Below are 27,350 nucleotides of genomic sequence, written 5' to 3'. Positions count from 1 at the left end.
TTGGGTTTCCAAATAAAATTGGAGGGTGGAGGATGGTACAGGCATCTTACCGGGTCACTTTTATAGTGACTTGGTCACTTTTTTCTCAAAAAGTCACTTTTGGTTACTTTTTTCATCAAAAAGTCACTATTGGTCACTCTTCTTCTAAAAAAGTCACTTTTTTGATTTTTTTTCGTTTTTTAAACAAAAAAGATCGTTTTTCATCCAAATTATCTTGTTTTAAATTCATTTTCAAAGGATTTTTCTTTATTAAACATTTTAAACATTTTAAAAACACAAATCTTTACTTTTCGAAACATCAATTTTTAAAAGTTGCCCTCGCTTCGCTCGGGCTTGTTTTCTTTTCTTTTTGAAAATAAAGATGGAAATTTATTTTTCATGCCTCTCGAAATACAAATTTTCAAGAGCTTTCGCTTTCAATTAGGCCTGTCTTTATTCATTTTCAAAATCAACTTCCTTCAAAAAAAAACCATTCAAATTCTAAAATTTTAAAAATAAAAAAATGAACTAGGTACTCGTTCTCACATTTTTTTAAACGGATTTTTCGGTGTGGCCATGCGAGAGAATAAAGTAAATAGTTTTTAGGTGAGATATTGAACGTTCTTTTGGTTTTGTTTTTCGATTTTTTGCTCTCCTGAACGCTGGAATTAAAAAAAAATTGGTCACTTTTTTGGTCACTTTTTTCACTGATGAAAGTCACTAAAGTCACTATTTTTTAGAAAAATTTGGGTACGATGCCTGAGGATGGAGAGTAGACTAATTATATTTTTACTTTTTCGACCCCCTTGCACCCTCCCCCCCCCCCAAAATGGACATTCAAGAATTTTGATTGAAGGCCTGTGCCCACTCAAACCATTTTTTTGTTGTAGTAACTTCCAGATAAGATGTTTTCGAAGTTCGAGGAAAAAAATTCTGAAAAGGATTTTATGTGTGGTCTTATACCCAAAATCTTGGAATTGTGAGGGGAGTGAGGTGATATCATTTCTGATGATTTTTAAAAAAATCAAATTCTGACCAAAAGTGAAAAAAAATTCAGGGCTTGTTCTCGGAGTAATTTTTCATTACCTACTTTTTCAACATTTTAGCTGAAATTTTCTTTTTAAAAAAATGATCAAAAACTCAAATTTTCCAATTCTGAGTTGTACCTACTTTTTGAAAAAAATAGAAATGGTACAGTGAATAGTTTACAAAAGTATTCACATTTTTTTTTTTGAACTGGTAACACTGCCTTTGGCTGACTTGGCATTCGAATTGAGGTGTTGAATTTGCGTATACCATTTGGGGGGGGGAGGGGTAGGGTACTGAAGAAGATTAGAAAAATCAAAATAGGAATCAGTAATCGATAATAAATTGAAAGTTCCTAAAAAATCTTGGACCAAACTCCCCCTTTCTCCTCCAGTTTCACGAAATTATGATTTCGTGTCATCGCTATAGAGCTCTCTCCCTCCCCACATAGACCAAAAAGGCCTAAAATTTTGCAAGTACATTCAGAGGCTGTCGTAGATATGCCTCTTGCAGGGTTGAATTTTTCAAACTCCCTCCCCTTTTGCCCCTCTTCGCCACAAAAAGACGATTCATGTCTTTTACAAAATATGATTAAGTAAGTATAGGAAACAAAAAAAATTAAAACTTAAAAACCTGGAAAAACGAAACTAGGTACATAATATGTACAAGGGTTGGGGGCATTTTGAGACGCAGCCACAAACCTTTCAGTCTCGCAGAAAAATTAATTCTGATTTGAATAGTTTTTCGAATTGAAAATTGCACAAAAATACCTACTTCTAAGAAAAAAAATCAAAATTTCTTCGAGAACCCACCAATCAAAGCTCATAGCCTTGAAATTCATAATTCAATTCAACGCCAAACAAACCATTCGAACCCACGAATGAAAATATTCTCCTTTCTGATTTTCTTACAACAAAACAAACCATCTCGAAAAGCCAGAAAATCAATGATCGGCATCGATAAAACCATCACCATGGTCACAAATCAAGACGCCGAATAATATATCGAGTATCGACACAGCCTAGCAAAATAAAATAATCGTTTTTTCTCTTCTTTTATACGTAAACTATAATTTTTATTAAGCACATCCGTGAAAACGATCGCGACGGCAATCAATTAATCATAGTCATACTATCTCGAGCTCGACGAGACTGGACGCGAAGTGAGGCTCGCGTGAAAATGTTGAATGTGAACATTGGGACGAGGGGATGGGGGACCACCCACACACCCAAAAAAATCCGAGATTCTACATACGAGGCGACCGCAATATTTCTATATTGTTAATCGCTGCCATAGAATATACAAAATACTCGAATAATACGTCGATATTTAACGGGTAATTTGTACTCGTATAATCTCTCAAATGGATACTAATAATGCCTATATCTAAAGCTTACGCCTACGCCCATGTTTTACTATAAACTGACCGAGGCGAGCGCTGCATTTAGCATTATTTTCGGTAGCAATGAACGATTATTATGGCAGCAGGAAGACGAAAGCGCGATTTTTAGCGCGTCAAATTAATTAAAGCCGTTCGTGGCGATCGCGCAAACTGGTTGATACCGGGTTTTTGTAGTACTCCTAATGCAATGCTCATTGCTCGTAGAGTGTTGAAAAAATACACACACATCTACGCCAATCCAAGGGAGAGGATACGCAAATCATATGAAATCATCTCTCTAACTATACGACATTCAACACTGCTACGCGATAATCTCGAGTTAATTTTTAGCTATTTAGGGTATCGCAGAATCATCCCCAAATTCGAGATATTGCTCTATAATGCTCTTCAAAACAAATCTTCTTCTAATGAAGACCACAACATGTCGTAAAATCATAAATAAAGACTACACAGAGATCACTAAACTTGACCATTTGAAACCCGAGAATGCCCAATTTGATCATTTCCTCAAATTCTAAAATGAAATTTTGAATGAACGTCAATTTTTCCCAAAAATCTGTTTAACGATGAAGTTACACTCCTTCCCATAATAGGTATACTTACTTGATGAAATTTTTCAATTTTCATCAGTCAGATTCTTCTCGGGTCTCAAAGGGTTAAGGTGTTTCAAGAGTACGGGGGCATTGGGCAATTCGGATGTCAAACGAACAAAAAAATTAATAAAAATTTAATTCGATCGGCCAATTGCCATAAGGAATCCTTGAACAGGTCGTCGTCTAGGCCGCAGTAATAAATACACAGTTGACTATTCGGCTCTATAGCATATCAGCACACACAAGTACACATATAAATATGACCATATTGATCAAAACGACATAAATGGTCGAATTAAATTATTTCATAACCGTCGACGAGGTCATTTTCTATCAACCTATAAGATTACGCGTAAGTACGTACGTAGTAAGGTGAGTTTAAACTAACCCGTCTATTACGTTTAAAAATATGCTACTTTTCCAAGGGACCGAGGGATACATTCTGACCTCAGCGATTCGGCAGCATCGGCATTTCAACTATAAGCAAGCTCGCGGTAGAGTTAAAAGGGCGGTGAGCCAGGGCGCGGGGCGGGCGGCGACTATAGCGAATACGTGAAACAGTTTTTTACGTACCTTATATGACCGCTGGCGCTTTCGCCGGAGCTACTCTGCCTCGAATGAGACATCTTGCTGAGGTGACTGGCGCTGGACGAATTACGCGAATGACAAGCCGAATCGTTGTCTTCTTTCTTAGTCGTTTCTCCACTATCGTTTAGATTACAGCCTTCAATAATCACGTCGGAATTTTGTCCCACCGTCGACGAATCCGAGTTCAGACGGTCTGCAAAAGTTGAACAAAACATACTCATACGTTAGGTACACACCGACAGAACAGTATTTAGAAAAATTGTTCAAAGAAAATCACTGCAAAAAGTAACACGAGCAGTCGAACACTTCAGCAGGTATAATCATGAGGAAAATCGCAAAGCACGCGAAAATTTATATATTTTTTAAAACTTTTTTCTAAAAAATATTGGGTCGAACTGAAGTTTGGAGGCGCCAGATCATTAAAATAATTACTTTATCGTGATCAGCGTCCTCGAAAACCTAACAAACCATATGTCGCACGAATTTTTCAATTTTTGAGAACTATGGAGAGAGCAATGTGAGCTTTGGAAGGGACGAATCTAAAAACTAAGTTGAGATTCGTATTCAGCGCCTCAGAAAACCTAATAAACCATATATCACACGATTTTTTCAATTTTCGGAAAATTTGAGGAGAGGGGGCAATAAGGGGGCGGCGTTGGAGGGGCCGAATCAAAAAAATAAGTAGATATCCGTATTAAATGATCCCAAAAACCATTGAAACGATATGTCACACAGGGTGCCTAACAAAATTTCTCCGAAGAAATGCAGTACTTTTACAGTACCTTTTGCATTACCTTATTTTTTTTTATCCAGCTTACACCGACCCCCCCCAGAAAAAAAATTTTGAACCGGTTGGAATTTGTCGATAAAATTTTTACAAGTATTAATTTAACAAGTGTTGCCATCTTTTAAGGTACAAAATGAACATTTTTTTTTTTTTTTTTTTTTAATTTTCACCAATTAATTTATTTTGAGGTTTTTAAAAAATTTTAAATCAATGATTCTGAGAAAAAATACAGTACTTTTCAGGCAAAATGCAGTACTTTGCAGTACTTGCAGTACCGAGGATTTCAATGCAGTACTTTTACAGTACTTGCAGTACCTGCAGTACCTGTTAGACACCCTGTCACACGACCCTCGATTTCCTTTTACATCTTGACCAAAATTTTGAGGCTTCATAACACCCCCCTCCCCCCTGCCCTAATTCTCTGGGCTCACTATTTCCATCGCGATACTTCAATAGTGGAAATGGGAAAATATTAAAAATAGAGGCTTGCTACTATCAAAATTTGTCAAAATTTTGCAAATTGGGCTCTCCAAAAAAAAAGCTCAACTTCGAACTTTTAGAATTTTTTATTGGTTACTCTACTTTTGAGTTTTGTTTTCAACTCCTTAAAACGACGTGAAGAGACAATAGTAATTTTTCAAATTTCAACGACTTCGATCATCGATGCCAATTTAACAAATTTTTCTCACTTTTTTTCGCAATTTCTCATTTTTTTTCATATTTTTATTACTTATAATAATTTAAGCTCAATTTTGAAAAATTTTGAAAAATTTTTGCTCAATTCAAATATTACTTGCAGCAATTTTTGTGTGATTTTTGACAAATATTACACCAATTTTGATCCTTTTAAACTTTTTGGAATTTTAATACGACTATTTTCCTCCCATTTTTGTATCATTTTCGAGTAATTTGTACTGATTTTTCGCCAATTTGGGTAATTTTTTCGATAGTATTTTTCACAATACTGGACAAAATTTCAGCATTAGAAAAAAATCAACGAGTTTCTTCCAATAATACTTGATGGCTCGTTGACAGAATTATGATTAGTTTTCATGCTGTTTTTCTTCATTTTAAAGGCTGCTTTTATGCGAATTTTTATAAATTTTTCAGCAGTTTTTTCAAAATAAAGTTGATTGGTTTTTTTTTTTGGGGAGGGGGAGGGGGGCAATTTTTCCACACTTTTGTGATACTTGATATTTTTTTCCGATAATTTTTATGCAACTTTTTAGCAGTTTCAAAACAAATTTCACGAACTTTGCAGGATTTTGGTTTTCATTTTATAAACTTTTAACAGCTATTTTCAAATTTTATGCAAATTAGTTTAGTCATTTTCTCGCAAATTTAGCACTTTTTTGTAATCTTTTATCAACGTTTCCATCATTTGTGAACAATTTTAATCAATTTTTTCATAATGTAAGGTAATTTTAGAATTTTCAAGCAAACTCAGTTTTTGTTTTTTTTTTTTGTAATTTATTGCACTATTTTGTAATCTTTTATCGCCGTTTCCATCACCTTTAACGATTTTCAAGCGATTTTATTCAATATTCTGACAGTTTGAAAAAAAATTCTGTAAAACTTACTTAATCGAGTTTTACCACAATTTTATGAACTTTTACGCTACTTTTCAAATGCTCAGTTTTTTTTTGTTTGTAATTTTAGCACAATTTTGTAATATTTTTTCAACGTTTCCATAATTTTCAATAATTTATGACTATATGAGTGATTCTCTTTAATTTTTTGACAATCTTAGGGGATTTCTGAAAACGTTATCAATTTTTACGATATTTGTGGAGGGAGAAATATTCGGAAAACCCCAAAAACTACCATAAAATAAAAAATTAAATTTTTGATTTTGAAGTTTTTGATTTTTCACCAAGAGTTCAAAAATGGAAATTTTTGAATCTTGATTTCTTTGAAGATAAGAAAATATAGACTAATTCAAATCCTCTTTGGCCATCTGGATATCGGATTCATGCACTCTCGTTCTGTTGGAAAAATAGTGATGGAAATATTGGTGATGTCAAAATGATATCTCTCGCGATTCTATAACTAGCTCATCGAGATCTCAGGATCGGACAAATCACGGATGTAAAATGGGTTCCCTCCCCAATATTTACATATTTATAATACGTGGGGTTAAAGTTGGATTAATTGAAGCTTGACCTAAGATATGATTGAACTTTCGACCGAATGATATATTTATGGTAAAGTTGGAAATATTCATTGAATTCTCAAAGTCACGAAAGTTGAATAAAAGTCCAAGACAAATTCACATTTAGGACATTTATTCTTATACTTAAGGGATAAAACATAAACAAATAAAAAGGATCGCAACCCTGGGGAATTTTGGGAATACTTAAACTAGGAGCAACAAAAAGGAAAATAAATATTAAAAAAAGAAAAAAGAAAGGAAGACACCCTGAGCGATGCGTCTGTACTTAAAACTAAAATGCACGTCCTGAGCGATACGTCATTTTCAAACAAAAAAGAAAATAAAGAAAGACAATGTGAGCCAAGGTCTTGAAACTCAAATCTAAAGTTGGAATGTAAACCAAGGCAACTTGTTATTAAAACCTATCTCTGTGCATTTCAAAGAGTGATCTGAGACAGCTGAAGATTCACTAATTGACCCATAGAGACTTAACTTGAGAAACGATGTCATCGCAGATGATGACAAAGTCCGAGGCTGCAGACGCCAAAATTCATCAAAGTCCAATAAATCACAAACTGAAGGAAGCTAAAGCTGGAAACAGTAGGAACTACAGTTGGAAATATTGAGCTAAAGATGGATTTATTGGTCTCTTCTGGCGAATGGGCTCCAGCCCATTTGCGGAGATGGAAGTAAAGTTGGAACTATACTTAGCGGCGTCGATGTCTGCAGTCCTACCTAAATTGTCTCGGATCAGAGCTTATCATCGGCTAAGTGCGAAAGGGTGCCTCGTGCAACTTGTTACTTGATACCTGTGTAAAACTGCCTTTCCACACTGAGCGCCATCTATCAGTCCAAGTTCAAATCTGAAGGCATCTCCCATGATGGGAAGGGTGCCTTGAGGTAACATAACTTTTGGTTTGAACATTTGGACTGATAGATGGTGCTCAGAGTGGAAAGACCACTTTACACAGGTGTCAAGTAACAAATTTCACGAGGCACCTTTTCGCACTTAGCCGACGTTTTATAACTGCGCTTTTTACGAGAAATTGGGCGGGGGAATGTATGCAGTCAGTGGTGCACGCGCTCAACGCTTCTAGCAGCACTATCTTTCGCGGCTGGCGCTAGAATTACATCATGTTTGATTATACTCAGCGATATTCGTGTTGAACTAGTTTTCTATTGGTTGTTATCGCGAGAGTGGTGGACAGCTTGGCGCCACCACCTAAAAAACGATGATGTAATCGAGTATAATCGGCTATGTTCGATAATTTCTTGATTATAATTGGACGTAAGCGCCACCACCACTGAGTAGGAAGTTTAAATTGTCGCGGCTTAGTCACTGACGTCATAATTGGTCACTAAAATGATCGAAAATCTGTCGCTTAGGGGGTAGAAAAATATTCTGCTGCTATGGCAAATGAGAATTTTCCTCCCAATTAGGAGACAGGAAAATTTTCTCCCATTAAGGTGACTGAACTTTTCGTATATAAATTTCTCCCAGTGTAGGTGACAGATAAAAATATTTTTCTCCCACATGAGTGGGAGAACTGGGTGTATTTTTCTCCCACTACATATTTCAGTAATTTTTTCGCAAAATCATCTTTTTGGGTCATTTTTGTACAATTTCAGAACTATTCAAAAAAAAAGTTTTCACAATCTGTAAGGATTTTCAATTGATTTCATTCAAATTTTTGACAATTTTTTACGCAATTTGTGAGTATACAAAATTTTATTAAGTTTTAGTACTGTTTCGCCAATCTTTACAATATTTCAATAATTTTCATGCGAATTCAATTTTTTTTTGTAATTTTTGGATAATTTGGTCTCCAATTTCCTAGTACTTTATGTAAAATTTTACCAAGTTTTGAAACTGTTTCCTAAACTTTCAGCCTATTTTGATGATTTTCCTGCAAAAACTTTTTTTCGAAACTATCGTACTAATTCTGAAATCATCATTTTGATAACGGTTCACCACTTTTATTCACAATTTTGTTCAATTTCTCATGATGCAATCTTACAACTTTTTTTAGAAACTGAACATTGAGAACACGGGTCGATGTGATTTCAAAATTTGGTATTCAGGCTCGCTTTGGCGTTGAATTTGAAGATGGGTGGTTAAACGAAGATAACCTTGACCTAAATTTGTTCGAGTTGATTTTTTGGGAGGGATGAAAGGGGAGGGGCGAAAGTATAACATACTTGCATATTTTTTGTGGAGCTGAAAAAAGTAAAAATCCTGCAAAAAGGTCAAAATTTGTAGAAAAAATGAAAGACTAATTTTTGTGAAAGTTTCAGAATTTTTGGAACACTTCAACCCCCCCCCCTTCCCCCGAAGAACGATAATTTTGATTTTCGAGCACGTATGGGCATATTTCTCAGGTTGAAGGGGGGGGGGGGGTCGACTCAAACAAATATTTTGGTATGGTTTTACATCAAAACTAACATTTTGGGTGAATTTCGTTAAAATTGGAGAAAGTTCGGTATTCGCTATCTTATCCTCAAAGGTTCTTTTCATCGTATTTTCCACTCTAACGAAGAGAGGAGGGGGCGATTTGAACTACTCAGGGTGAAATCAGACTGGAAAAGCAAGTCTTCGGATACCTAAGACGATACAATATAGTAAATTGGTTCCAAAATTTCACAATACTTTGGAGAAAAACAAACTCGAAAAATTTAGTAGATAGCACAGAAAACTGTTTCCCTGAATCTGGCACATAGCATAGTATGGATGGCGTGACCAAAAGAATGTTGGAAAAACAAACGAAGAAAGTTCTGGCGCCAGCACTGCCATTCAGTTATGTCAGCACATATCACCACATTTCCTAGTATTTAAACTGAACGTACTGAATGGTGAACACTTATTATAACGTGTTTTACGTAGAATGAACGCCAAGTATCCAAAGCGCAGGTCAGGTACCTGGCAAAAGTTCGTAATAATCGCGTGATATGATGGTATTTTTTTTTACTACCGACGACGTGCATTACACAGCTCACACGCAATTTGCGACAAATACCTTCACCGGCAGGACTTCAGGAGTATAACATTGTATAATACACGTATTTTATACGTACACGTACGTGTATAAGCTAAATGTGCTAATAGAGTTACTAATCGAGTGACATGTGTTGCAATGCACATGCCAAACGAATGCAGTGTCTGCTCGTATTACAAATTACTCGTACAAACTTGAAACAACTAAAATCCGTAATAAAATAGTGCATAATAATCCACACTTCCTTCTCCAAGAGACTTAGTAGTACGTAGGTAGGTAGGTAAGGTAAGGTACTCGATTATAGGTCAAAGTAGAACTCCGAGTCGAACAACCCACGTGTTTGTTTTGATTTTCGTAAAAGTATCAATTTTTAGATATTAAAATGTACGTTATGCAAACTTACCAAAAAGTGGCGGCCTTTTCTTTGGTAAACTGCCAAAACCGGAACTACCACTGGCGATCGAACCGCCCGGAAAATCTTCGCGGTTCATTCTATCCGGCATAATGATGACGTCATTCTCGATCGGACTCGACGAATGCTTTTGCTTCAACGAAGGCGAAGGGCTGTACAAGATAGGAAATGAAAATATAAAATAACATTTCGTCGATTAATAATACTTAATTTACGAGATCGTATAAATGATCGACTATATACTAGTGAAAAAACTTACACTTTGAATAGTACGTCTCCGGATAACATATTCATATTGATGTTAATCCTTAGCATGGAATTATCTTGCCGATGCTTCGAGTCGTAACCTTCCAATAGACATCTTCTGGTTGTTTCTCCGCAACCGGCGAATTCGGCTAAATTTAAATCGGTGAAACCCAACTTTTGGAAAGATTTGCCACCTTTGAGTTCCTGCGAAAAGCAACGTAAATTTTGTTATAATCGACCTAAATATGTAGGATTATTTCGTCGGTATTAATGGCTAACTGGAGGCTACACATACATCATTCATAATAAATAGATATCATACTCGTAAGTATTCTCTAGAAACACCATTTCGACCAAATGTTAAATTGAATAACCCCGGTAATAATAGGTGAATTGGACCTTGGCCCGGATTTTGAAAATATCCACATGGTACTTTTAGGGCAAAAGAAAGAAATTTTAAAACTAAAAAAATTTCGGCTAGTAAAATAAAATCATTCAATTAAGGTGAAGGCAGATGAAAAAAATTTCAAATAAAAATTACAATTTTCAATGAAATAAACCAGTGAAAAAATGACAATTTCAGGTGGACAAATATGTGTCTATTTTTCGTAGAAAATCGAGAACATTTTTCATTTTAAAGGGAAAAAATTATATTTTTGCTGGAAAATGACAACACGAGAAACAAGCAAGGGACACATCCTGGTAAAAGGGTCTTCCGGATTGTATGAGTTGGAAACACTGTTGAGATACGTCGAAAATCGAGAGTAAAATTGATCTAAAAAAATCGTCACAATTCAATGAAGAAAAAAAATGAGAACATTGGAGAAAAAAACCATTTAGGTACAAAAAAAGACTTGAAATTTGTTAATGAAAAAGAGTTGCTTTTTTAAAGGAGAATGGGACCATCATTGATGAAAAAATGAGAAATTTTCATTTTAGAAAAAAAAACATGTTGTTTAGTAAAAAATTATCATTTTTCGTGAAAATAATAATTATGAAGAAACTTTTGGTGTCTCAGAACAAAATGCGTTATTTTTAGTAAAAAAAAATAAAATGAAAAGGTATCCATCTTAGCAAGAAAATATGATATTTAACAGGAAATTGCCAAGTTACTCGTATTTTCAACATTTTCATTTCAAAATTCAAAATCAGGTACTCATTGTCAGTTGAATTTTTTCTGAAATTAGATTTCTGTAATAAAATTAAATGGAGAAAACGTGCAATAAATTTGACGATGAATCATAATTTCACAATCCACGAATTTTCAAGTGGAGGGCTAAAAGTGGTCTTGAATTTTGAATTCTACATACGAGTCAGTTAGATTCAGAAATTCAATTCATAATTTTCTTTCGGAGGGGGAAAGGGCTAAAAAACTTCAAACGTTACAATGCCCAAAAGTGACAAAACCCTTTTTTTTAAAAAAAAATGACCCTTCTTAGGTGACCTTTGACTCAGTCTTCCGCGGGAGACGACCAACAAAATATACCGTAGATCAGCTGTTAGATACATCCTGTACTGAGGGCTTGTACCAGTCAATTCAAAAAAAAAAAAAAAAAAATCGATAACCAAAAAAGTGGACAAAAAGTAAGCAGAACATTAAATGTAAATAGAAAAAAATTACAAAAAAAAACTAGAATAATCACAACAAATTAAAATGTTCTGATTTCTCATTTTTTTTTTTTAGAAAACTTGAACTATTTTTAAAAAATTTTGGTAATAAAGGGAAAATTTTCGCAATTTTTGGCGAAAAGCAAAACGTTGACAATTTCAACAATAGGAAGGATTTTTTGGGAATTTCTGGCAAAAAGGGAGACTTACAATTTTAGAAAAAAAGTGAGACTTTGTGGAATTTTTTGCAAAAAAATAACACTTTTTAGCGATTTTGCTAAAAAACGACAATTTTTTGATAATTCTAGCAAAAAGTAGGACTTTTTGAAAATCATTGGTAAAAAAAGTGATATTTTAAAACAAGTATTTCTAGCAGAAATGCGACTTTTGATAATCTTTGGGAAAAAAGAGAAAATCTTCAACAATATTGCTGAAAAGCGAGAATTTGTATTTTTGCCAATGAGCAAAAATTCAACAATTTCAGCAAAAATCAGAAACTTTTGGGAATTGCTGGCGAGAAAATTTATCTTTCAAGTAAAAAAAACAAGACTCACAAGGGAACCTCTTGAGGTGTCCGCCTCCGATTTGAACGGGACCGCGATTTTTGGAAAGAGCATGTTCTAAAACCCCCAAATCCAAATTTTCAGCTGCCCAAGTTCATTTTTCGATTTTTGGCGAATTTTTGAAAATCCAAAATTGACTATTTTGGTGATCGATGCTTTTTTTAAAAAAGTACGTACTTGATCAATAAAAATGTTCAAAATAAGTCCTAAAACTGATATTGACCCCCCAAATCCAAATTTCGCCATTTCAAGCCATTCTGGAGCCTCCAGCGCGATTTTTCAATTTCTCCAGAATTTTGAATTTGCTCCAGAAGGCGTGAATATGAAGTTGGGCAGCTAAAAATAGAGTTGTGTGTTATACTAGAACTGTTAAACGAATTTATTCACATTTGAGCTGGTTCTGGAGCGGAAACCTCAAGAGTGGGTTTTTGACCAGCTTTTTTCATAATAATAATATCCAAAAATTAAAGGGAGGCCCAAAAAGGCTGGAAATGGCGAAATTCGCTCTCGTGTGGTTAATTAATGACGAAATACAGCGATTCGCGCAAATTTCAAAAATTTTCTCGCAAACGGGAAATTTTTGATTTTTGAATATTTTTATTTTGAAAAAAAGCTGGTCAAAAAACAACTCTTTGGGTGTCCGCTTCAGAATCGGCTCAAATGTGGATAAATTCGTTAAACAGGTCGAGTATAACACACAACTCTATTTTTAGCTGCCCAACTTCATATTCACGCCTTCTGGAGCCAATTCAAAATTCTGGAGAAATTGAAAAATCGCGCTGGAGGCTCCGGAATGGCTTAAAATGGCGAAATTTGGATTTGGGGGGTCAATATCAGTTTTAGGACTTATTTTGAACATTTTTATTGATCAAGTACGTACTTTTTAAAAAAAAAGCATCGATCACCAAAATAGTCGATTTTGGATTTTCAAAAATTCGCCAAAAATCGAAAAATGACCTTGGGCAGCTGAAAATTTAGATTTGGGGGTTTTAGAACAAATGCTCTTTCCAAAAATCGCGGTCCCGTTCAAATCGAAGGCGGACACCTCAAGAGGTTCCCATGTCAGTAATTTTTGACAATTTTATAGCTAAAAAAGTGAGACTTTTGAGACATTTCAATTGTTAAGAAGCCAGAATTTATGGTAATTTTCGGCAAAAAATACAATTTTTCAACAATTTTGGGCAAAAGTAAGAATTTTTGAAATTTTTGCAAAAAAAGTTTTTTGAAAAAAACAGAGTTTTTGTCAATTTTTGAAATAGCGAGCATTTATGACTGGTAAAAAGCAAGACTGACTATAAATTTTTGCGAAAGATAGAACTCAATACTGGCAAAAAAAAAATTATGCTTTTCCGTAATCTTTGTTGAAACAGCGAGCCTTTTTTCCTACAGTTTTCAATTTTTTAGAAAAAAGATTTGAGACTTTTTGGGATTTTCATCGAAAAAGCGTCAATTTTTAGCGAAAAGCGAAACTATTTCACAATTTTCACAAAAAGTGGAATTTTTGGCTTCAAAATTCATCTATGAAAACAGTAAATTTTTGAAAATTTGAAAAAAAAAGTAACTTCAGAAACCAAAACGTTAAACACAAAACTACTCAAAATTCAGTTCTTTTAATTCTCGACCATAACCAACCACTTCAATTTTTTTCTAAACATCAAAAATACTTTGTATTGAAATCAACATTTTGGCGAAAAATTCCTACTTGGAATGCTTATAAATGGTTCAGAAGGTAGAGAAAAATTGAAAAAAAAAAATCCATGGATTGGTCTTTGGTCCTTTATACGTCATCAAAATTTCAAAATTTTCAGTTAACATTTTCAATGAATAGGATTTTTCACGTGGAAAACACGATTTTTTCGCATGCAGGGCAAGGGACGGGGGATGGACGAAGTTTGTTTGGCTCTGAAATTCTTTTTCGGCCCCTCAAAGATGCCCTGTTGCAAACATTTTCAAAATCCGAATCAGATACCGATTCACCTATCATAACGCGGGAGTGGAGGGGCGAGGGAGGGGGCTGGGTACACCTTCATCCATAAAAAAAAACCGAATTATTGTTGCGAGAGAGGCCGAAAATAAAAAACAATCATTTTCCAAAATGTATTGGGCTAATTAGTTTCTCACGATTTTGTACCAAAGGAACCGTTCACGAAGGACTTGAAAATTTCATCGACCATTCTAAAACTTTCAAAAGCAAAACTAAAATCAAACTGGCCCACTTCGAGTTCAAATTCGAAACCTTATCATTTCCATCACGTTCTTTTCAACAAGCTTTTTCCACCCACTCAGAACTCACCCTGTACAACTTCCCAAAGAGAGAGATAATCTTTTCCCAGCTTATCGTACTCGTGCCAGACATACGTAAAGATAACTCTTACAATTCTTCATTAGAGGCCACAGCAAATACGCGAGTACAAAATATCGAGACAGGTAAGCATAAGCACGCTCGACCGAATTCAAAATTACTACAATATAATACCTATACACGTATCGATTATTTATTTCAAACAATAATAGCCACGCGACCAGGCGACCGGGAAAATAAATAAGGGATGGGCAAAGCAAGAGGCAATGTGTAGCAACAGACAGACGGAATTTAATCAAGAAAACCTGGTGGTATTCGTATATATTTTCCAAGAGACAACGATGACGCCAACAACAACAACAACGATGATATTAAAAACGATGCGAGTATTTTATAATAAATCAAAATTAGCAGCAAACCTAACGGTCAAGTCAAACCTTTTCGACGACGTGTAAAATGTAGCGAAAATGTCACAGATATATACGACTGAAAGAATACCACAGCGTCGCCAAAATTACTACAAAAACTCTCTCGATTGAGCTTTGTGCTGTAAAGCATGAAATTCTTTGAGTAGGTTACGTGTATTTTACAAAGCTCGCCTATATCAACACCGTTAATATTATATGCTGATAAAATGGCAGCAAAGTTTTTCGACGCCTTCGCGAGTACGATTAAAGATCGAGTTGGAGGTTTTTCGCTATGGCTAAAATTTCGTCTCATTTTTCGCTACTCTTTAGCTTCGGAATTAATTCGATTGAGCGAATCGTTACGGCGATATAAGGTTGTAAAACGAGTTCCGTTTGCCGTTGCTAAGCTAGTTAAAAACTTTGTCGTTTAGCGGGTAAATTTTCATTACGGTATTCGTTTTCGTACTTCCTCGAAATTAAATTTGGCGCAAGGTCAACGTTCTTGAAACTTTTCGCTCTGTACGTCATTTTTACGTATGCACATGGATACCTACTCGCTAGTGTACATGTCTCGACTCTCGAGTGTGATTTTTCAAAAATCAGATTTTTTATGTTCTACGTACCTTTGCGCATATGTAATCCGTACAGTTTCAATTAGCTTAATAATATTTTTCTGTTCACTTAGCCCAACGCATGAGACGAATTGCCTTCGAAGAAAATATCAATTTTTATGAAATTTCTACCGAAATACTGTATTCCAAATCCCACGCCATTTCTCGTACAAATATTACCAGAATACCAGAATGCTGCGTAATAAAAATGAAAACCAATCGTGCGAGACAAGCCGGCAATTGAGGCCCAGAGGGAGAGGGTGGATATAAAATGGGTACTAACTTTCAATCTTTCTAATTTGTTGGTAAAAAATTGACGAACCATGCACTAAAATCTAAACGAAGAGCACGCGTAGAATTTTGAACAAATAATTGTATGTAAGTATAGGTCTAACGAAGCAGGTATCTTGACCGAAGGGAAAAATTTTACATCGAAAGAGTACTACGTACTATAAGTAATTTACTAGCTATTTCGGTAGTTACGTTCACTTTTGAGATTATTGAAAAACTTTGTACCAAAAAAAAGGGTAGGTAAGTAACACGTCAAAATTTTACCAAACTGGGCTAGAAAGCTGAAATTTGATGAGTATTTTTGTGTTTTCGACCCTCGATATCGATTAGAAAATTTATTGAGCTATGTTAAGAGATTCTAGAGACTCCAATAGATATTCAGACATTCAAATTTCAGCAAAATTTTACCCCACCATGTTGGAAAGCCGAAAATGAGAGGCTAGACAAGTGGGTCAGTGACCTTGATAGGCAGATGGATGACTTGGAGAGGCTAGACAGGTAGATCAGTGACTTTGAGAGTCCAGGAACACGGGTCAATGACCCTGAGAGGCCACACAGGATGACAGACTACCCTGAGAAGCCAGACAGGCGGGTGAATATGAATAACTTCAAAAGATCAGACAGAAAACCAGACAGACAGATCAATGACCTTTGAAGGTCACACAGAAAGTCAAATAACCTTGAGAAGCCCGATAAAAAAGTTGATGACCTAAAGAGGTCAGACAGAAAGACTACCTCGAGACGCCTAACAGAAAGGTCAATGACCTTAGAACACCAGAATGACCGATTAGTCAGGTAGGTCAGTGACCTTGATATTCCAGAAACCTGGGTCAATGAGCCTTGATTGAGAAGCTGGCCGCACGGGTCAACGACTTTCAAAACACAAGTCAGAAACACTGGCAACCTTGAGAAGTCAAAAAGACAGGTCAACGACCTTGAGAGGCTAGACAGGAAGGAAGTCGACCTTGAGAAGACAAATGGTTTTATGACCTCGAAAGGTCAGACAGAAAGCCAGACAGCTTTGAGAAGCTGGAGAGACAGGTCAATGACTTCTCGGTAATGGGAGGTCTACCGAGGCCCTAGTTGACCGATGTGGTCATAAGTTGTAACGTGGGAGAGCATCCATTGTTGGTTCGCAAATTCGTTGCGACCTATTGCGTACTTAGCCACCAAAAATAATGCCTACAATTTCCCTAAGTTGTAAGGAGACCTGTACCGTACCTTTAGGCCCGGTCTGGATACTTAGGATGAGGCAATTTGTCCGTACCACTAGGCCCGTTCGAATTGCAAAGAGAGAGCGTAATATCTGTACATACCACTAGGCCTGTTCCGATATTGGAATGAGTGTGATAAGTCCGTACCACAGGGCCCGTTCAAATCACAAGGGATTCAGGAAAATATCCATCCGTACCACGTGGCCCGTTCGGATATGTAACTGAGAAAAAGGAGAACTCAGCAGCAACTATACCTGGACCAGCAGGCCTGTGTATAGGTAAGCAAAGTGCGGAGAGAGAAGGAATAAAGGCAACGCACCTGTACAACTACACACGTACCACGAGGCCCACGAGTAGTTGAATGGGTGTAAGAGAGAAGAGAGAGAAGCGAGAGAGAGAAAGAATGCGAGTCAAGAAAGCAACACCAAGTTAACAAGAGAGATGTTATTTGGTTGTAAATATTTACAAGACTAGTTTCTAAGCTGAATACAGCTTATATTTATATAAAAACCCTTATTTCTATTAACCAATAGAAAAGAAGCAAGCCTGTAACCTTTTTTCGATAACGTTGTTTTGTAATGTAGATTGTTCAACCAATCACATTACAGAAAACTGTATAAGAAAAAAGGTTCATTTTAGGTATACTGGCTAGTATTCTTCACCACGGTACTACTTTGTGATACATATACAAAAAGAGCGATTTTTAAATGTATATGTATCACTGTAGTATGTAGAGGGTGGATGTGAATGCATCAGACTCGCGAGAACCGCTTTTAGATACCTGGAATCAATGCGATTACAGATACCCCCACAGACTTAAATAGACGAGCCAGACCAGACGACCCTGGGGTAGTCCAAGAGACCGACAATGAACTTATTAGACCAGATAGATACCTAGACTTTAATAGGCTAGACGGGTAGGTCAGTGACCTTGAGAACCCAAACACACAGATCAATGACCTTTAACAGGTCAAAGAAGACATACAAACAGGTCAATGGTTTAATGACCTCGAAAGGCCAGACAGAAAGCCAGACAGCTTTGAGAAGCTGGACAGACAGGTCAATGACCTAAATATACAAGCCAGACCAGACAACCTTGGGAAGTCCAAGAGATCAACAATGACGTTAGGAGACCAGAAAGACAGACTTTAATAAGGCTAGACAGGTGGGTCAGTGACCTTCAGAGCACAAACACACGTGTAAATGACCTTTAACAAGTCAGAGAAGAAGACAGACATATGGGTCAATGACCTTAAAAGGCATGAACGGCAGATGAGCGACCTTTGGAGTCTAGACAGGTAGGTCAGTGATCTCTAGAGTGTATAGTAATAGTTCGATGACCTCTTAAGAGGCCGGACAGGCAGACATTCTGAAAAAATGAACAATTTTTGGCAAAATAAAGTGAGACTTTGACAATTTTTTCAAAAAAACAAAAAAAAATGCTTTTTGACAAGTACTGGCAAAAAGAAAAACTTTTGGAAAATTCTTTGCAAGAAACCACAATTTTTTAAAATTTTTTTTTGAAGTGAAAATTTTTTGCAATTTTGCTAAAAAGCAAGAATTTTTTCAAAAAATAAAAATTTGAAAATTTTAGCAAAAACCAGTAATTTATGGGAATCATTAACAAAACAATAATAATTTTTACATTTTTTTTTTCAAAAAATAACTTTTTTTTGGCTTTTTGAAACGAAAATTTTCTATCGCTAAAAAACTAGATTTTTTACCAAAAAGCACGGCTTTTGGAAAACTTTTGGAAAAAAGCAAAACTTTTTGGATTTTTTTTTTGCAAAAAAACCGAGAGTTTTCATCAATTTTTTAAGACTAAGTTTTGGTGAAAAGCGAAAGACTGAGAATTTCTGTTTTTTACAATTATTGGCAAAGCAATGATATCTAGTTTTTAGCAACATTTGGACAATTTTTAGAACAAAATGTGTAAAACTTCAAAAAAAAAAATTTTCCAAAAAAAAACAAAAAATTTTTGTCAATTTTTGAATTATGTGAGAATTTTTTGACAATTTTTGGTAAAAAGCAAGACTGACAATTTTAGTAAAAATCAGGACTTTAAGCAATAAAAAAAAAATGATGCTTTTTCGCAATATTTGTTGAAAAAGGGAGATATTTATTTTATTTTTTGTACAAAAAACAAAACTTTTTGACATTTTTTTTTGGGGGGGGGGACAGCGTCAGTTTTTAGTAAGAAAGGATACTATTTGACAATTTTGACAAAAGGTGAGAATTTTTGATACTTTTGAGGCAGAAAGTGAGACCTTGTCAATTTTAGCAAAAGACAAAGCTTTGTAACCGTAACGTTGAAAATTCAGTATTAAAACATTCTCAAATGACTCCCATCTCGTTACAAACTGAGTCGAATTCCCAATAAAAAGAGATACTGGCCATAAACGTTCTTCTGAAAAACACATTACCGTTTCAAACGAAAACAATTCACTATTTTACTGCACGGTTTTCCAAAATTTTCAAATTTAACAAAATTACAGTCTCTTCACAGTCTTCTTTAATGGCTTCGCAACAGATGCGATATTGATCTCGGAGCACGAAACATCATACAAGGGTATCCTAATTTGGTTTAAGGGTGTCCTATGGATGCATAGATAGATGACAAATGGCCATACTTCAGATTTGGCCATACTCGTACTTAACCTTGCATTACTGAGAATGCAAAAAGTTCAACGAAGGCATTACCCACACTTGAAAATTGAAGGGAATCATTCGACATTGTTGCGGAATCTTTCGCACAAAAAATTTGCAATTTATTTCGTCACTCGACATTGCAGCAATTCTTCCCATCCCACTTTCATTCTGTTCGTTCCCAAGAATTCGAAAAATTCACTCGAGAAATTTTCCACTTGACGGCGAATACTTTGATTTGAAACGAAAACGTAATTCGTAAATTTTTTCATCGGCTGAATGATGCCAATTTCAAAATCGCGTAAGTTTACAGTAAGTAAGTAAGTATACACAATTTTACATTCGAATCGAAAAACGAAAAAGAATGAAAATAAAAAAAATAAACGTAAACATTCGACGCAGCGAAACGAGCCATGGTATGGGAGACGTGCAGGACGCACATCTTTTCTCAACGTGACAACGACGACGACGACGTTCAGAGTCAGACGAAGATTTATACTGTAAATATACGATTTGCCTTCGTTTATTTACATTCGGACTCGCAAATAATCCATTTTCACGTATGCAACACTTATTCGCTTAACATTATAATCGTTTACTTAACTTCTTCCACATGAACAAGGAGTCGAAATTTTTTCATACTTGATCGTTTTTTTTCTTTCAACTACTCGCATTCGTCATTGTTCACCGATTAAGTCAATAAGTCAAGGAAAATTGTGTGCCTGAGCGATGAAGGTGAAAAATTCGAATTCAGTTTGTATAGTGAATCGAAATAACTCGCAAGAAAGGTATCTCAACTGGCACAGAAATTTTTGAATCAGACAAAGCTGGATCGAACGATCATGTGAAAATGTATCACCAGGGTGATTCCATGTCAACTCAATTTTTTTTTACAACATTTACCCACCCAGTAAGTAATAACCCCGCAATCAGTTTGGTCCCAGACCCCTCAGGGGGCGGGTGGGGGGCTTCCATTATTTTCACATTGTCTCGAGGTACTCAACTTCAGCAGCCCATTCCTCCAAAACTATGATACTTTGATCAAAACTGATTTCACAGTTCGAAAGGACATTGCATTTAGAACTTTTTAAGCATTTTGAAATTTTCAAAAGTTGAAAGTTTATTTTTCAAATTGAAAGTTCAAATTTCAAAATGGCGCTGTAAGTGGGAGCTACCATTTAAAATTTTGAAAAAATGTCCATAGACGAACCTTTTGATGCTTTTTCGAAATATTCAAGTTTCGAGATGGGATCTCTTAATGAAGGGGGAGCACCCCATCCCCAATTTTGGGCGAAACTTTCGAAAGAAAATCTGGGGCATGTGACATATCGAATTCCATGTTTTTGGTGACGCTGAATACGAATATGACGTCAGATTTTTGATGGGACCCCATCCATGGCCCCAGCATCTCCCCAAAGGGAGTAAAAGTTCAAAAAAGTGTTTTTGTTCGTGCGACACATGGAATAGTATGTTTTTGGTGACGCTGAACACGAATTTGGCGTCAGATTTTTGATAGGACTCCATCCACGGCCCCCAACAATTTTTTTTGACTTTTACCTATTGGAGGAGGTTCTGGAGGCCATGGGTGAGGTCGATTTAAAAAACTATGGCTATATTCGTGTTCAGCGATATCGAAAACATACTATTTCATGTGTCACACGAATGTAACCATGTTTTTGGGTACCCCCTTTGGGGAGGTGCTGGGGGCCGTGGACGGGTCCAATCAAAAATCTGACGTCATATTCGTGTTCAGCGTCACCAAAAACATACTATTCCATGTGTCGCACGAACAAAACACTTTTTTGAACTTTTACCCCTTTTGGGGAGGTGCTGGGGGCCATGGATGGGGTCCTATCAAAAATCAGAAGTCATATTCGTGTTCAGCGTCACCGAAAACATAGAATTTGATATGTCACATGCCCCAGATTTTCTTTCGAAAGTTTCGCCCAAAATTGGGGGTGAGGGTGCTCCCTCACCATTAAGAGATCCCATCTCGAAGCTTGAATATTTCGAAAAAGCATCAAAAGGTACATCTATGGAAATTTTTTCAAAATTTAAAATGGTACCTCCCACTTACAGCGCCATTTTGAAATTTGAACTTTCAATTTTTGAAAATTTCAAAATGATTAAAAAGTTCTAAATGCAATGTCCTTTCGAGCTGTGAAATCAGTTTTGATCAAAAAAATCATAGTTTTGGAGGAATGGGCTGCTGAAGTTGAGTACCTCGAGACAATGTGAAAATAATGGAAGCCCCTCCACCCCCTCCCCCCTGAGGGGGCTGGGACCAAACTGATTGCGGGGTTTATACTTACTGGGTGGGTATATGTTGTAAAAAAAATTTAAGCGAAATCGAAAGACATGACTCAAAATCGTTGGTTGAGTTGACATGGAATGACCCAGCAGCCAGAATTTCAGATGCTCGAGTGAATTTTTTGATTTTGGTGAATTTCTGAAAATCAAATTTGGGAAAATGAGAAAAAATCGAAATTTTACCTAACTAACCAAGAAAGCTAAAATTCAGCATGAACCCTATAATCAAAGAAGCACCAAAAAACCACGGGACCCCCCCTCCCTTATATCACTTCGTCACACCTCTGTTTACACCTGATACAATTTTCTCAAAGCATTATAAAAATGGGCTCACACTCTCAAAGAGGGATGGGGAGGGGCATTTCTTCGAAAAAATTCAAGTTGATAACTCGAGACCAAATCAAATCGAAAGAACATGCAAAGACACAAAAATTTCACGAGTTATTCGATAAGTTTTGAGTTTCGTTATCGATAATATAAATCGACTCCTTGGAGTATTGAATGATTGAAAACATCTTCAACCCTTTACAACGTTCGAGCAAATTTTGACATTTTCAGCCTTTTCCACAGACAGTTTCAAAATGGGCAAAGGTGAACAGTCCTATATATAGGCTTACAATAAAATTTGCAGTTGTATCAAAAAGTTGAAAAAACTTGGTTATACTTTTGATAAATTGTTTTCAGTAAAAAGTTGACGTAGGTATAAATGCGTGCAATTTTCAAATAGAATAACTTTCAAATTCAACTTTCCGCTCATATAACTGATAACGTTCATCAACAAAAAAAGTATAAGAAAAAAAAAATCGATGTTGACGCCGATTGATACTCGCAACTAAAGGCACACAGGCAGGTCGTTCTATTCGTGTTTTTTTTCCTCTTCATTTCAAGCATCTTTTGAATTGCCATACAGAGCAATTTATTTTTCAATTTACTTCGTCTCTCGAGCTCGACTGAGCTGTAAACACGCTTTGAGAATGAGGTTTGCCAATGATGACGACGACGACGTTTAAAAAGTACCTACATATCTCCACCACATCGTCGTGGAAAATTCCAACCTGTCGACGACGTGTACGCATATTTTCATCGACCTTTCTTTCATTCGCTCGTTTTGCGAGGCAATTTTCGATGCGGTGTTAAACCATAAAGATACACCTACGTGGAAAGTGATAAAGATTTTGAAGATATTCACGGTGAATGAAGCAACATTATACATACATGTGATACGTATACCTAATGCCTTTAACTCTATACGTTGAAAAATAAAAGGTCTCGTTACGTTGTGTTGGGGGGAGGGAGGGGGTTCTTCTTCATTCAACATGGCGTTTCTGTATTTGAAAATTTACCTACCAACTCGCTCGTTAACGTGATGTTTTTATAAAATTGAACAAAAATCTAGCAATTTCCTCGGAAGTGAGATTGAATAATATGAAAATCATATCGCGAGTACTACATACATTATAAAGCAGGCGTTTATTGCGTACATGTGGGCAGACAATGATTATCAATCTATCTATGAACGTATTCCTACGCTTTGTCGGCCTAATTACTCGTATATTATAGCAGATGTAGTATTTTTCGTGTTCGCTTTACTTACGACATTCCTTCATTGCTAGTGTTTACCGATTGATGTTTTTTGTATTTTATAAAATATTTAGTATTCGTCAGCAAAATAATTCTTTGTTCGGTTTCTAAGTGATGGCTATACCGATACTGATTGCAAAAAAATATCCCAGAATTTTGACAAAATTCAGTAGACACCTTCGTTTCAAGTTGAAAATCGCCCTGAAAATTTTTTAGACGCCCGGTGTTACTGGAAGGGAGATGTGGATCATCAAAGAAAGAGCATTTTCAGAAACTCGAAACACTAAAAAAAATGCTCACAAATCAATAAAAATATCTAAAAAAAAAATAGGTATGTACTTGGTATAATTCCAGTGAAATTTGGCAAAAATTGCACTAACCCCCTCCCCTCCCCCTCCAATCCCAAAAAACTATAATTAGGGCTTGTACGTATTTTTTTCGGTAGAACGTAATTTTAGTAACCTGAAAGTGACAAAAAAAAAATGATCAAACCATTTTAATGCTTTGCGTCTGAAAAGTGAGATTTTTAGACAAATAATTGAGTGAGTATTTTCGCGATTTCTGGAAAAACTTAAACTTTCAACAATTTCAGAAAAAAATTGGCTTTTTAGCTGTTTTTGGCAAAAAGCAACTTATTGCTTCATTAGGGACAATTTTTTGGAAAAAAGCGAGACTTTTTGGAATTTTTGGCAAAAAAGAACTTTTTAGCAATTTTGATGAAAATCGAGAATTTAAGAAGACATTTTTTTGCAAAAAGCTGGACTTTAGGAAATTTATGCAAAAAATGGTACTTTTTGGCAACTAGGAAAGAATTGAGAATTTTGCTAAAATACAAGCATTTGGGTCAAAAGTGATTATAGTGACTCTTGACAATTTTAGCAAAAAGCAAGACTGCTTGGCAAATTAAAAAATGAAATTTTATCACAATTTTTATCAGAAAATTTGAATTATTCTAATCATTTTAAAGATACTTTCTGTGGTTTTATAACATTTAGTCAAAGTTTACCAACATTTTATTAAAAATATTTTTATGTCATTTTTTAACGTGTCAACGACGTTCAATAAACTTTTACGCTAATTTTTACGAAAGTAGATGAACAACACCCCTTCTATTATTTTCCTCCCCATTTTTAATCATTTTTCACATTTTATTACAGACTCACTCACTACAAAAGGAAGTTGAATCATTTTGGAATTTTTTCATCCATTTCCTACAAAAATATTATCTCATTATTTTGTCACGGTTTTTTTTTCTAGTACCTCGAAAACTATTTAATCACAAAACTGGCATATTTCCAAACAGATGGCAAGATTGATGTAAAAATTGGTGGTGGTATAACATCGTTTTTATTTTTATTTTAATTTACTTTTTTTCTTTTACAGTAGATAATTGAAAAGATTTGTAAATTCGGACAGCTGTCTCAACATGCGGGAGAATTGATTAAGTGACTTGGTAACGACAAGAGACGAGTCGATCAACTATAGTGCTGCTCATTTGCAAATCTAAAAATACAAGACTGCCTCATACCAGTTTGATTTTTGTTCTAAAATGAAGAAATTATATCATTCAATTTCATTGATTTGAGACTGCAATGGTTAAAATTAACTATGTAGTTCGTTTACCTTACCTACAAATTTTATTCTTGACAAAATTGCATTTCGAAATTCAAGAATAATAAAACTCTAATTAACCGTTACCAAAATTAAACGAATCGAAACAAAATTCATCATAATAAAGTTCGTACTTTCTATAAATTTTGAATTCAGATTAACTAATAACGTGTCGCATACAAGTATTGATTAAACGATAAGATAAAAATTGCTATTGATTCGCACATCGGTCATTTTTCAACAAAATATGAATAATTCAGGTAAGTAAATTACTCGTATCTCATCATGGCAGTTCATTAAATCGAGCAAATTGACAATACCACTAAACTCATACCTTTGTGGTGAGACTTTTAGTGGTTGTAAGCTCGATTCAACTTTTGTAATTATTTTGTTTCAGTGCGATCGTTGTTCATCTACATTTTTGGGTTAATTCTATTGGCTGGATTAATCGTTGGAAATGATGGCGCAAAAAAGCAGTGCTTGGCTAAATGTGGAAAAATTTGCGATGATATGTGTACTGATACTGATGGTGGTAAAGTCATCAAAAGCTGTGTAACTAAATGTGGAATAATTTGTAAAATTGTATGTTCAGGAAAACCTCTCAAAAAACTTGCAGACATTGAATACCTGAAGTCCCACTTTCATATGTGAATAAACATGTTGATCGAAACGTATTTCCATTTTTTGAGGTGTTCAAAAAAAAAAAAATATTGAATATTTTTCGAGTTTTGAGTTTAGGACTTTTTTTTTGGAAGTAATCGGTAAAAATGAATTTTGAATACCAATGCGTGGAAATTTTCGTCCTTTAATGCCTTTTTTTTTCAACTAAAATACACATACGTCTGCCTCATACCAGTTTGATTGTTTGCTGTATTTTTTCGAAAATCCCCCCCCCCCCACCAATCAAATTGAGTTCAAAATGACCAAAATTGCACAAAAATGTGCAGCTATTGGATGATGTGTGGAGAAAAGTACATCAAAATTGACAATAATGTTTAACAAAATTATGTGAAAATCGTTAACATTGGAGACAAATCTGATAAAAAAAATTACTAGAAATCTAGGAACTTGCTCCAAGCACGAAAAAAACGAAGTGGTGTTTACAAGGCGAAGGAAGTAGGTTGAAAATTATAAACCTTCAAAATACACAATATGTAGGGCACATTTTGAACGTACATGCCAAATTTTAGCCTTTCAGCGATGGCACAAATGAAAAGCTAATGAAAAGGGGCAGGGGCGGTTGAAAAAGAGGAAACCTTCAAAAAGGCATATCTGAGGACATCCTTTGAAAAAAAGGCACGCTGAATCCAAGACTTTGAAATGAGTAAGGGCGAGGGCATTGTGCTCAAATTCAAAAGAGCCTTCGGCAATGTTGACACTTTGAAGTCAAGGGGCGCAAAAGTCGGGGATGTTGTAGAGATACACACCGAGGGAAACTACATCATATACGCCATTACAAAAGACAGATACCACAATAAACCAACAATTGAAGACTTTGTTTGTATAATGAAGGCGTCAGCCATGAAATGTACAGAACTAGGTATTGAGAAAATTACAGTCCCAAGGCTAGGATGGGGTCTGGATAAACTGGATCGGCCTCTAGTGCAGCAAGCTTTACTAGAGTACTTCAGAGATGGTCCAGTCACGCTGAGAGTCTGCACTCTTCCACCAGGGATGCAAATGTAAAACCTGACTGCGACAAAAGTAAACCCAAACAAGTCACATGTAAGTACAGTGGAGTCTCAATAACTCAAACTCTGTTAACTTGAAAACTCCGGTAACTCGAAGCTAAGTCTGTTTCCCTTCAACTCTCCATAAGACTTAATGAAATATTCACTTATTTACCTCAAAGTAAAGAGTCCAAAACCTCCTATAACTCGAAATGAAAATTTTGAAAAATATAGAAAAAACCTCTGTCAATCGAACGTTACCAACGTTTTGCCTCTATAACTCAAATTTCTTGTTGAAAAAACTTGTAAATTCAAATCTCATTGATGCAAACCTCTTTTACAAACACATCGGATTTAC

The 27,350-nt window shown here is 35.5% G+C and overlaps 1 protein-coding gene and 1 long non-coding RNA gene across 5 annotated transcripts in view; one reads left to right on the top strand and one right to left on the bottom strand.

The window, feature by feature from the left end:
• Positions 1-27,350, bottom strand: part of LOC135838048 (early estrogen-induced gene 1 protein) — a 61,595-nt gene that overhangs the window by 19,791 nt on the left and 14,454 nt on the right. For all 4 annotated transcript variants that reach the window (XM_065353575.1, XM_065353576.1, XM_065353577.1 and 1 more), the window contains exons 4-6: positions 10,192-10,382; positions 9,924-10,084; positions 3,574-3,781 (exon numbers count right to left, since the gene is read on the bottom strand). In XM_065353575.1, the coding sequence (XP_065209647.1) occupies positions 3,574-3,781; positions 9,924-10,084; positions 10,192-10,382 (560 nt within the window). The remainder of the gene's footprint in view (positions 1-3,573; positions 3,782-9,923; positions 10,085-10,191; positions 10,383-27,350) is intronic.
• LOC135838052 (uncharacterized) lies at positions 25,054-25,992 on the top strand. Its single transcript, XR_010557301.1, has 2 exons — positions 25,054-25,582; positions 25,720-25,992. It is a non-coding gene; the product is annotated as an uncharacterized LOC135838052 (long non-coding RNA).

Source organism: Planococcus citri, chromosome 2 (genome assembly GCF_950023065.1).
Source record: "Planococcus citri chromosome 2, ihPlaCitr1.1, whole genome shotgun sequence".
NCBI lineage: Eukaryota > Metazoa > Arthropoda > Insecta > Hemiptera > Pseudococcidae > Planococcus > Planococcus citri.
This window is presented reverse-complemented; position numbering and strand designations above follow the sequence as displayed.